The following is a 13,427-nucleotide window of genomic DNA, read 5'->3' as shown; positions in this document are numbered from 1 at the left end:
ACCCACAGAAAGGTGATGCAGTTTGAAAGTGTGGGATATCTACAAAAGGTATACCAGGCCCATTTCTGAGTCTTCTGTTTAATGTGGCAGGCAGGATTCCACCATGGATGAAAATATCATGGAAAACATGTCAAGGTTTTAGGAACATATTGAGCAGCTGCCTGGATAACATAGTCAGGCACTGCTGCCACAAAGTCATCTATCAATGGCTTACAGACAACAGCAGGATCAAGTTATAAGAAAGCAGTGACAGAGGACTGGTTGGTTTGGTCTAGCTTCCACTGGGGAAATGGGTCAGATGGCATTGACCACAGCCAGTCTCTCTCAAAATGACAGAAAAATGATCACTGCCCTGTGGGTTACTGTCAACCCTCCATGAAAAGTGAAGGGAAGCAGACCGAGAGATCAACAGCAGTAAAAGACTGACTAGGTGCATGAAAGTATGAAAGAGGGAAAGGTTGTGATCCAAGAGCATATGCTCTATAGAGTGACCCCTCCATCAACATCAGCACCTCACCAGAGTGGATTATGTCCATTAAAGTCCTCCAGGATTAAAAAGGGTAACAGCAACTATTAAATGACAGCATCAAGGTCTGCTTGATTATAGGTCTCTCCAGAAGACAGGTAGAGAGAACAAACGGTGATGGTACAACCAAAGGAATACAAATCATTATGGTCTCTAGGGGTGTGTCAAGTGGCTGATTAACCAGTAATGCCACTCCTCCATCACAAAACCTGTCATTTTTGTACAAAGAAAACTGCTAAAGGGTGACTGTATGAACATGTTTCAGAAATGTTTCCTATAAGAAAAGACACACAGGATGTTAAGAATCAATGAGCACTTTGCTATCATCTAAATTAGAACAGAAACCTTAACAGTTGTCTTGTATCAGTGTGGCTATTTTTATTTATGTAAAAGAGAACTTGGCAGAGAATTCTTCTTGTGATCATGTCTCCTTTCTTCATTCTCTTTATTAGAGGGAGTTCAATTGACCTTTATGGATCCTGCCCTGGGTCGAGTGGGCAGGTGTCTGTAATTAGAAGGAGATTTCAGAATAATCATTCTGCATCTAAGGGCCAGAAAAAAAGATGAACCTGAGGAAACACCTGAAACCAGAACCAAAGAAAGTAGATCCAGGGATTTGCTGGAAGGAATCATAGGGATAGAAATGGGTGTTGACTCATTGACTATCTTAACCATGGAGGACAAAAGACTTTTCATGTAGTTTGAAAACAATTCTATTAGAGACACAGAGATCTATCTGCATTCCCACTGTAGCAATGAAACAGTGAGAAGCAGTATACATCCAAGATGGAGTAGTGAACAGTAACTTCTGAGCCTTGGAGAAAAAAATATTGTGAACCATTATCAAACATTGTACCTCTTTTTCCTCCACCCACACAAGGCATGAATGAAAGTAAAATGGATGAGAGCCACTACAATTACAACAATGAGGGTCCACTTCACCCTCATAGGTATCATGGTTCTTGCCACCACAACAAGCACATGTAAAGGAACCAAGACATGATATTTTTGAGTGACTAAACCACTGACATTGGAAACAGCTGAGGAGGTTTGGAATATATAGCCATACTTTGCAATTTAGATAACTTGCCTTCATGGTGGCAGGTGGATGTGGTGATGTAAACATCAAAATTAGGCTACTGGTCGGCATCATAATTCCATCTTTGCAAGTGGAGATACGCCTCACTGCAGAAACTCCTTGGATAGAGAAACCAGCAAGGTGTCCCCAGAATGTAACTTTTTTGACTGATTTTGGAGAGACAACAAGCTCCTCTAGTCCCTTCTGAATAAAAAAGGGAGACATTTTCCCTAAATATTTGCCTGATAAAAAACGTAATATCAGAAAATGAGGTACAGTTGTTGAAGCTGAATGCTGTTTAGAATCTTCAAGGCATGATTGTTTACCTGTGATTTGTTTTCTCACTATTTTATTTTTGGTTTGGGGATCCATAATAAAGAAAGAATATTTCAGTGCTCACTGCCACACTCACCATAGAGCCCTATGAGTGGATGCATGACAATGCCAAACAAGGACACTGCAGTAACACCAGGGTTGTGTGAGCACAATACTTGTGTCCACAACACCTGTTAAGAATGTTCAACACTGGTACTCAGCTAACACTTGATAGCCCAAGTGGACCAGCCAATTGACCCTGGGGGAAATCTCAAGTCCACATATCAACTGGAATTTAAGGTCCAAGTGGTGTGTTATGGTTAGATCCTTCAACCACCAGGATCCTCTTCTCCCCTTTATGGGTCACTATGCATGAACAGAACCCTCAGGAATCATGCTCAGGAATCAACACCAAGGGGTTTCTAAAAGGAGGAGGAAGGTTGCTGCCATGGAAGCTTCAGGGAACAAAGTAAATAGGAGCAAGTCATCTATATAGTACTACAAATGAGACCTAAGAATATGTCCACTGTAGAAATGTTCATATTATTCAACTGAAAATGTATGGTTCCATGGCTAACTTGGAGGGAAAGATCCACAACTGAACATTCTGATCTCTATGAACAAACCAGATAAAGTGATGGATAGATGGATAGAAAAGCAGTATAAGGAAAAAAGAAAGAACAAAAAAGCTTTGGTCATTTACAACCCAGGAAAAAGCATCCAACTCAGAAAAAAAAATTGTTAATCTTGAACTGAGAAACAAGAAGTCTCTTCAAAGTCAAGAGATCTATTACTAGGCACCACCCTCCTGTATTCTTAAAAATGACAAAACTAGAGGCTTTAATAATTTGTAGAAAAGATATAGTTTACTCTACATGTCTGAAGGTATACAGGATCTGGGAGTTGAGGTTGGAAAGATAATTGAGAAAAAAAGAAGAGGTTGAGTGAAAAAAACAAAAAGTCTACAAGAAAGCATCTTTGTAACATGTATCATGCACAAACAGAGTCTACAGGTTCTCAAAGAAAGAAACAGAGTCAAATTCTCAGTGGACTAAAGCTGAGGAGTAGCTCCAAAATAAGTCATTTCTGTGATACATGACAGCCAGCTCTCCAAGAAAGGAGATGACATTACAGATGTGTATGACAGGAGAGGGGCTAGTCCTGGAATACTCCTAAGGATGAGAAATAACTCCAAGAAACCAAAGTAATCAAAGAGGAATTCTTACATAAAACCTCAACTCAAGCTTTTATAGTGTAAGAAATACCTCTTAAAGATTTGTTGTGATGAAAAGCTTCTGGATGAATACCCCAAAATATGACTGAGGGTGTAAACACCCACAAGTAAAGCATCCCAATCAAGCAAATAACAAATACCATTAATAGATACAAAGTCAACTGGAACACTTATAGCTAGAAATTATAGCTAAGACTGCAATCACATAGAACTGAATGTCTAGGTTGCAATGTACAGTTTCCAAGAGATGGTGTAAACAAACAGAAAAGGAGATAAGAGAAGATGAAAAGAAGCAGATCGAGGATGTGTAAGAAACAAGTCAGGGAAGAGGTTCAAGGGACTGAATCTCTAGAAAAGTTGAGGAATATTAACCATAAGCCACATAAGAAATATTAGGAAAAAACATATCTTAAGGCTGCCAGGAACTAAAACAGAACCAATGACTTAGTGCCCCATGGCAGTAACACTGTTACCCATCACAGTGATCCCAGAAGTTACTAAAATTGCAAAAGTAAGGATTCCTGAAATAAAAGATTAGGGCCTGGGGAGGTAGGATTGATGAACTGAGGCGACTGTGGTCAAAAATGACTCATAAAACATTTTTTTGTGTTTTTTTTTAAGAACAATAGTAGCAAGTTGGGTTAATAGTAAAAATGCTCTAGTGAAAACAAGAAATTAGTCAATAATGTTTAAATAAAAGTTAAAGAACAAAAGCAAAACAAACATATTGCATTCAAGTGACAAGTAATGCCAAGAAAGATGGAAGATTATAGTAATGATGAATACATCAGATGTTAGCTCAATATATGATAATACGTACAGACATGGTACAAACATCTTCACAAAAGTGGCACAAGGTAATTGTTCTTTGTTGTGTAGAGATGAGTAAATGTTGCTAAAATCTCCTTACTTTGAAAATGTATATTCTTATAACACTTACTATGATTAATTATGCCATACCCTTGCAGAAAGAGGTTAACGAAAGAATAGCATATATTTTAAACATATCCAAATCTCAGATGAAATATAATTGTTTTATTTCATAGTGAACAAAAAGTAAAAGTAATGTAGTTAATCAAAAACAAATATATATAAATACATCAAGTACAATAGTACTTAATAATATGGATTGTGGTGAGACAAAATGACAGCCATAAAAAATCTCCCATTTAAAACCACCTTTAAATCATCAAAGTTTCAACAATGACTACTTCACAGAATTGACTGAGTGAAATTGAAGTTTATTATACTTATAAGGCCACTTGAATTGTTATATATGTTTATGAAGTTAATCAAAATTCCACATTTGAACAAAATTTTATCTAAGTAAATAGGCATCTTTTCTAGAAAATTATACAGAAAAATGATGAGTGTTTTTGGTCTAATCCTCTCACAATACTTTTCCATCTGGGGTCCCAGTGATTTACTTTCTTGTACCAAAATGGATATTATAGAGTTCCAAATAATTATACATGCACAATCATTTATTCTCAGGCACTTTTCTACCCTGTATGATAATTATTCGGGACTATACAATTATTAAATTTTGGCCAACAAGGCAAAGAAATCTGTCTGTATCACTCACTTGAGAGACATCTTGGCCACACCACTTCCCCAGCTAATCTGCAAGTGAGCATTGCTTACATTAGTCACTCTGAGTCAAGCAATTGTGGGTTGGGATTTCTAATTATAGCACTCTATGACCTGTTGAGATTTGTGTTGTAGAGCATTATATAGGCTTTGGACTATTAAAAATTCAAAGTGTTTCCATTGAATGTAATGGAAATTGGCAAGTTACCAGTCCTGAACTAACCAGACTGCTTGGATGATTGATATAATTAACATTACAATGAATTTATTTTATTATCAGCAGAGATTCAATTTAAAAAGGTGTGTGCATGTTCATTCCCTTTACGTTAAACAGCCAACCACTTGGAAGATCACGTGACATGAAAAATGAAGATAAACAAATTCCATTTTCCACCCTCTACTATTATCAGAAATTTGCAATTCGTCCACCTTGTGCTACTATTCAAGACCCAACTATACATAAATAAAATTATAATCACTACTTTGGTCATATAAATAGATTTGAGGGTAGGTTATGAGAGAGTCTGATTAATAAAATTAAAACAAGTATATATGCATCTCATTCCTGGTATTACTGATGCACAAAAATAAAGCTAATAAAAAAGGAACAAACAAGTACAAAAAATTTTAATTTTATAATAAAGACAAGTATGTATCTTGGAATGGTTGGTATGGGTTATTAACACTTCTACTGATAAGCAGACAACAACATTTTGTCCTTCCTAGGTCATCTTTGTTTCTCGTCATCAGGAATAGAAAGCTAGGTTATGTATATTTTGATAATTACTTGTCTTTATAAAATTGTAATTTTGTTTATTGAACTTGTATATATAGATAAAATAGAAAGAAATATAATAGCTAGAATACTATAGATCAATATTCTTGAAGTTAGCATTCCAGTCCTAATATGATGTTTGGACATAAATACCAAGATGTTCTTCTTAGTCATTTCCATCTAATTATATATAATTGCTCCCTTTGTAACACAGAAATCTAATTTACTTATTTTCATATGGTACATACAATATGCAGTATGCAAGACAGACTTCTAATCCTCTACAAATATGTACGACTTTGCATAGATCTCAAAGTAAAAATAATGTGGTGCATTCTCTTGCATTAAAATTCTTCGTAATTCATCCTGTTGCTTCAATTAAGATCACAATTAATATAGAACCAAACAGATTAAAAAAATAAACTTTTCATTTTTAAATACAAAACTTTATATATTTTTGGTACAAATCAAGAATATAATGATGTTACTGTAATAAACTTAAGCGATAACAACTGCATTTCTTTTGTTCAGGTTGTATTAACAAATGTGTGAAAAGAAAAATTAGAGGAAAAGGTAAATATAAGATGGATCAATTTTATGCAGTTTTGTACAAATTTAGGTCGTAAATTCTATATACTTGCTGATATTTCTAATTATTTCAACAAACATATATATATATATATATGTAAAGTATTTCAAAGTGAAAAGCATTAATAAAAACTAATGAAATTCAATTTTCAAAATAATTATACTAAACATTTGATTTTCAATATTATAAGATTTTGGCTTAAGGTAAATAATTTAATGCCATACTTAAATAATTACCAATGAGAAAATCATCACACATAGTAATTAATTTCAACCATGACACTGTTAATGATTTTCAAATTTCTAAAATTGTGCATTGTATTGTAACACAAAATATTTTTCTTTTAAAATATTCAAAACTTATTATCAGTAAAAATATGAAATTAAAATACTGCCACTTACATATAATTATAAAGAGTTTTAAATAATATAGATATAATGTGCACAATTTATCATATGATTGCTATACAAATTATTTGGCAGATTTTTCTCATAAGCATATTATTACTACACATTTAAATATAATTAAATATAATTCTTTATTGTGAATCAAGGGTAACTGTTATAAATAAAGAATAACCATAAAAATGTAAAACATAAAACATTTTAAATTCTATTGATAAAAAAAGCATAGATGATAAAAACTTAATCTACACATTCTCCAAACTGGTTTTAGAATGGAAATATACGATTAATATATGACTAAAGAATAATTAGTTTTTATTAATTTAAATAAATATCCAATAAATTTAACTTATTTTCAACTTAAAACTAAAATCCTTAAAATAAAATATATTGTTGTGCCTATCAATGAAATCAATTGTAGTTTTTACTTTACCTGTAAATGTTTTTATGCACAAACTGTAACTAATGAGATATATACTAAACAAACTTTTTAAATTGCAAAACAAACCTAAAGAGGATATTATTAAAAAGTTGTTAAAAGCTCAAAAGAAATCTGATATTAAATGAAATCCATATTCAATTACTGCATCTCTATGTAACACCTAAATTACATAAATCTTCCATTAAATTTCATTTTATCTCTACTTCAGTAAATTATATTAAACAATTTGCATTTTTACTGAGGAAATTACTAAATTAATTTTTAAGTTACAACAAAATGTAAATAATAAACATATTTTGCATATAATTAACAATAACAAATCTGTCTTAAAAACTCTTGAAGACTTAAATAAAACACAACTAGCAGATAGAACATGCAATTTCACTATGCTAATTACAAGTATGTCATTTAATGATTTGGTAATAGAAAAATTTGTTAATAATTCAACTTATTCACCCACCTATAAAAGTAGGAAATCACTATTACTACTAATATAATATTAAAACATATTCAGATTTTGCTTATATAATATTTACTTTCATATGCCTATTGATAATTAAAGTAGGTATACAATGGTGTCTAACTGTTCAAGTCATGTTGTTAATACATATACTACAAGATGGAAATAGAAATTTATAAATAATTTTACAAATCTGGAACTGTTTTCATTATTATAAAGGACTGTGGATAATTTAGTTAATATTAAGAGTCCAGTAATAAGTAATTATAATGGTAACACATCCTGTACAATTGAGAATTCCTCCATATCAAATATTGAAGCACATTTACAGATATTAAAACAATTAATAATCATAGTTATATTAATATTTATGATAAGTTAATGATTTCATATTTCAAATTTCTATATTTCCCTTGTCAAACTGCAATATATAAACAAATGCAACATACAACATTTTACGAGAAAGTCCTTGATATTGTAAAATTTGTAGCAATCTGCAATTCTTAGTATTTAATACAAATATCTTGGTACAAAAACTGATTTTTAATGACTGATGAAAAAATCTTAATCAAATATTTCAAGTTACTTTATAATAATAAATACAAAAATGATTTACATAAATGAAAGCTGATAATTCTTCTCCCACACTCACACCAGCAACCTGTGTCAGTGTGCTGGCAGAAGGGTATTACCTCCAAAGTGGTAACAGAGTTCATTGTTAAAAATGAATGATCAAATACATGTTAGGATAAAGAAATAAAAACTGTTATCTTTAAGTTGATGAATTTTTGTAAAAATGAAAAGAACAACTTCACTTTAGAATAAAGGACAGAATGGTTTGAGAAAATTTAAAAAAATTCACTAAGTCATAAAAATCAAAAACATGATTGAAGAGAACAATAAAAACATCTTAACACAAGCACTAGAAGAAATAGTTTGGTAGGATCGGATAGAGGGATTCACATTCTTACTAGTGAAGAATTGTTGCATGATGATTTACTCTGAGAAGCAGGTGAACCATGTTGATAATGGGGTATGTGGGAGCTCAAAACTTGTGGGATGCAAAAAAATTCTTTGCATATAGAGGGCATCACTGAATGAGACTAGGTATTTATGTGAATGGATGCAATGTACTGTATCAGAATTAGTTGTATACTTAATAATACTCAACCACCCTGCCATTCACCCCATCCTTTTTATTTATACAGTTGAGAAGCACTGGAATAGAACACCTGTATATACTACTTTTTTCTGCTTATATGCATTTGAAGCCAGCAAAGCTAAGCTTAAACTGAATAGACAATATACCCCTAATGCAACATGGGTCTTACTTCTGCTGGTACCTTCAAGAACTGGGGCACATTACACAATGACCCATTCTATAATTTTGTCCCCAATGTTGGATATTTGTTTTGTAGCTATATTTTTATTTTCCAAGTATAATTTCTGTTTATTTATTTTCTTATACATAGATAATTTCTTACTGCATAGGCAATACTGATTTCCTCTTTTTGAGTTTAAATACAGTAACCAGCATTTAAAGGTCTATTATAATAGGTCTCTCCTTTTCATAAACATATAAACAAATTTGTTTCTAATAAAATTGTAGTCACAAAATTCAAATAGTAGTATTCAAAACACAATAATCTTATATTTGAAAAATATTAACAGTTAAAAAATTCCAATGAAAGGGATACTGAAAGCACGAGACAGTGTACGGACATGATTCATCAACAGGAATGAAAACAATAACTGATACACTGTATATTTTGGTACTTTTTGCTACATTATGATTATGATGTACCATTCAATACAAAAGAATTATTTTCATAAATAGGCTGTTTCGAATTCCAATAACTTGTTTTCAGCAGACTAAAACCTAAACATGAGTGCATCAGTGTTGTTTCACATGACTTCTCACACTATTCTGACAATATTGAATGCTGACTTCTTAAAGTTTTAGACATAAAATATTAAACACTATACCGTTGATGGTATATGACTGTTGTTGTATTTACAAAAATTATTATTTTTTTCTTGATGCTGGTATACACGTGAATAAATAGTAGTGTCTGGTACTGCTATAAACATATTGAGACATTTTATTATGAGTTGAATACTGAATTATTTATCATATCATGACTAAACCAAATCATTTTGCCTCTACTGATCAATGAAAATCAATTTTTAGTTTTTTTAAATAATCTTACTTTCCTTTGAAATTTCTATCAATGCCAAGTACTCCTTAATGTTTTCATAACAATGTATATCTTATAAAGCATGTAGCTTAAATTTACATTTAAACCTTAATAAACTGAATATACAAAATATTTCTTGTATTGCTTTAAATCACTTGGTCTATGGATTTTTCTGTTGACACATGTAGTACATACTTGTACCATGAAGTGAAATAAAAGGAAATATATGTATATATATATTAAACTATTACCACGTTTCAAATCATGAATTCTTTTTCTTAATAAGCGTATTTTTCTTATTAGAACAATTTATTACTAACTGCAAACCTTATACATAGCACTATCTATTTAAAAAATTCTAACTAGCACAGTACAACTGAGCATTGTTGAGCATACCTTTAATACAGCAGATGAGCCAAATGGTCTCAATACATCAACTGTCATGTCTGGAAATAATCTCTGAAGTCCAGTAATAAAAGTATCCACATTTCTAAAACATTCATGAAAGTCACATAATAAAAACCACAACAAATAATTAGGAAATAACAATAATAATTTAAAAGAATCCTTGCAAAAATCTCTAAATCAGTTGAATTAGAAAAATATTAAAAGAAAGGACAGGTATTAATACAATTATTTTAAAACAATTTATCATTATGTATAAAAAACAAAACAGAAGTAGAAATGTTTTTTTGGGTTTTTATTCCAGCAAAGAGAACATACATAAGAATCCCAATCTCATATTGTATCAACATGTACAGAACTTTATGCAATGCTAGAAAAATCTACATTACAAAACCAAAAATGAAGCTTCACACTATCACTAATGATGATAATATTATGGAAACTGTTTCTACTATTTTGTCTTCCTGAGCTGTTTGGTCAAGTCTAACTTAATCCATTAAATGTACATTTTCTGCCTGAAGAAAACAAAAATCACTGAAATGTGTCACTGTAGATCTTCAATTAGGAATCTAATGAAAGTTAATCTAAACTATAACTGAATAAACAAACCGGAACTTAAATAAACAGTCAGAACATACTTTTATAAAACCATAACCCTTTCTCATCCACATAAAATAAAAATGTATTAATTTTTCAACAGTATAGAATAATTATGAAGATTATTAATATATATATAGTCTTGATAAAAGAAATGGATGAAAGAAAGTTTTCTTAAATCTGATTTATTAATAATAAAAATAATTAAAGGATTACATTTTTAACTCAATGAATAAAACATGTGAAAAAATTATTTGCTTTTTTCTCTCTCTTTCAAAAAAAGAAAGAAAAATAGGAATATTATATAATAACTGATTTAATACAACAAATCTTACAATTTCATATTTCACCTTTCATTCCTCTGTACAAATTCCCAGCAAAAGAAAATTTGGCAATATGGCTTAGAAACATGTCAAAATGAAAATTAATCAAATACTAATTAATCAAATGATAATAACTGGATGAAGCTTTTGTACTTTTCCTACTGTTACCTAATCTTTTTATCACTGAACTTTCAAACAATGTATAATTGAATCACAAATGTGACAACATAAATAATTGGTTTTAAGAACTATCAAGCTTTAGGTCTAGCAAGATGGCACTCTGTATTATATATATATAAAATAATAATTATGAAGAAAAAATATAATGTTCAGTCTCAAGAGTTGTCTGATATTACTTCAAAATAAGACTGATAATAATAATTCAAACATCATTATTTACCGATAAATACATGTTTCTAGTATTTAATATACCTTGTTCATCATGTGCTACTAGGTCAGTTTCATTAAGAGAAAGAATCTTTACTGAAGTGCTATTTATTTCAGTTTGAAAGTGTTAGTGTGTAGTATGTTTTAGGCAGCATTTAATAAACATTTTATGACACTTCATTACAGTAAAAGTGATAATTTAAATCAATCTGCTTATTTTTAAAAAGTGATAAAAAAACTTTTATGATTTCCAAAAGATTGGCACACAAAACAAACAATAACTAGAAACTAAAATGGCAAAAATTACTTTAGTTTGCTAATTTTCTTTTCAGTTCAGCTGAATCGAATTTATCAGTTTGATGGCTGATAAACCAACTATCAATAAGTAAACTGATTAAGTGGCACTGAATAACCAAACAGATAAAAAAAGATGATATATTTGTTTAATATTAATGTATGCTTATTTCCCATCTTTTCTTCACTAGAATTCAAGTGCTGATGAGGAAAAGAAATTCACAAATAAAATAGAAACATGTCAAAACATTCTTCAAAGAATAAGAAAATTTCCCCCAAACCGTTTTCCCCTAACCTGTAGAATACTCAAAACAAATAAGAGTCAATATACATAACTGTAATTTATAAATTATCTATGTCATGAAATACATCATGTAAAGTATGATGGGTCTTGAACATACAATTCTCAAAGTATACATATACATTTAACTGCAAAATGTTGAATAGAAGCATCTGAACTAAACTGATCAGATATGTTTTCAACAAATACATATTTTTGTTTCTTTCTGGAAATGTTATCAATCATAACATTATTATTGTGTATGGCTAGGCTACGTCACAGACGTGTGTTTACACTGAACTTAAATAAATGTCAATCATACATAAAATACATAGCTTGAAATTATTCATATTTGACTGTATTAAAATGATTTTAACAATACATTGGAAACACTTACAAAGGCTATGAAGTTTTAGTTATTATAAATTTAAAGAAAACAAAAATAGATCAACTAGGGTTAAAAACTGCCACAATTTTTCTGTTTTATTGATACAGCTGTTTGAAGGTGGGAAAGTTAACCTTTTACTCATTATTTTGCATCACCAATCAAGTATCCTTCCTGTAAATTGGCAAAATCAATAATAAACTTCAACAATAAGCACAACTTAAAGTACCAAAGTGACAAAAACTTTCAAATTCCAATTTTTGATATAATTAAACACTATTTTAAACTACATCACCAATCAAGTTTCCTTCATGTAACCTGGCAAAATCAATAATAAACATCAACAACAATAAGCACAACACTAAAGTACCAATGTAACAAAAAATTTCAGACTAATTCCAATTTTACATCAAAGCTGTTAATATATTTAAACACTATTTTAAACTACATTAATGTGGGCTTTTCAAAAGATCCACATACTAATATTCTATACATATTCTTACATTGTAAGCTATTATTTTAATTATATGATAGTTCACTATACCAAATGAATTAAAACATTGTCTTAATTGAAATGCTTTTTACATTAAATAATTATTAGAAATGCCATATAACACAAAAGTCAAAATCATTGAGATAATAAATCTGAATTACGTGCATATCAAAGAATTAATCTTGTTCATTTGTTTCTCCAATATTTAGAAACATTATCTTTTCTCTTGAAATGTCTAACATTCAGCATACTTACTGGGGAGACATGTTGTATCCATTATGAGGCGTCCTTCGAACTCTCTTAGCAAGAAGCAAGGGATTCACATTTGACCGCTTCAAAGAGTTCTGAGTAAGTATGGCATGTGCGTGGCTTGAGTGTTCATGTACCTGTAGAGGAAGGCTAAAAGTTAAACCCAAAGTTCTAAACATAATCAGTTAGCAGAATGTCATTGTAGCTTATCAAAATATTATGTATTATAACTTAAAATATATTTTTGATATTCATGTATATCACAAGTTATAGTTTGTTCAAAAGCACCACTTAAGAAATTAATTACTGTAAATATAAAAACCCAAAAGAAATTGCTATGTATAAAAATCTCTAAAACTGAATATTTTTCACTTTAAAAATGTATTAAAATATCAGAAAAACT

General features: G+C 30.5%; 1 protein-coding gene across 1 annotated transcript in view; it reads right to left on the bottom strand.

The window, feature by feature from the left end:
• MED27 (mediator complex subunit 27) overlaps positions 1-13,427 on the bottom strand; it is a 43,933-nt gene that overhangs the window by 14,105 nt on the left and 16,401 nt on the right. The window contains exons 3-4 of the mRNA XM_076503623.1: positions 13,031-13,161; positions 10,008-10,101 (exon numbers count right to left, since the gene is read on the bottom strand). Of these exons, the coding sequence (XP_076359738.1) occupies positions 10,008-10,101; positions 13,031-13,161 (225 nt within the window). The remainder of the gene's footprint in view (positions 1-10,007; positions 10,102-13,030; positions 13,162-13,427) is intronic.

Source organism: Tachypleus tridentatus, chromosome 6 (assembly GCF_004210375.1).
Source record: "Tachypleus tridentatus isolate NWPU-2018 chromosome 6, ASM421037v1, whole genome shotgun sequence".
NCBI classification, from domain to species: Eukaryota; Metazoa; Arthropoda; class Merostomata; order Xiphosura; family Limulidae; genus Tachypleus; species Tachypleus tridentatus.
The sequence above is the reverse complement of the archived record's forward strand: the minus strand, read 5'-3'. Positions and strand labels throughout refer to the sequence as shown.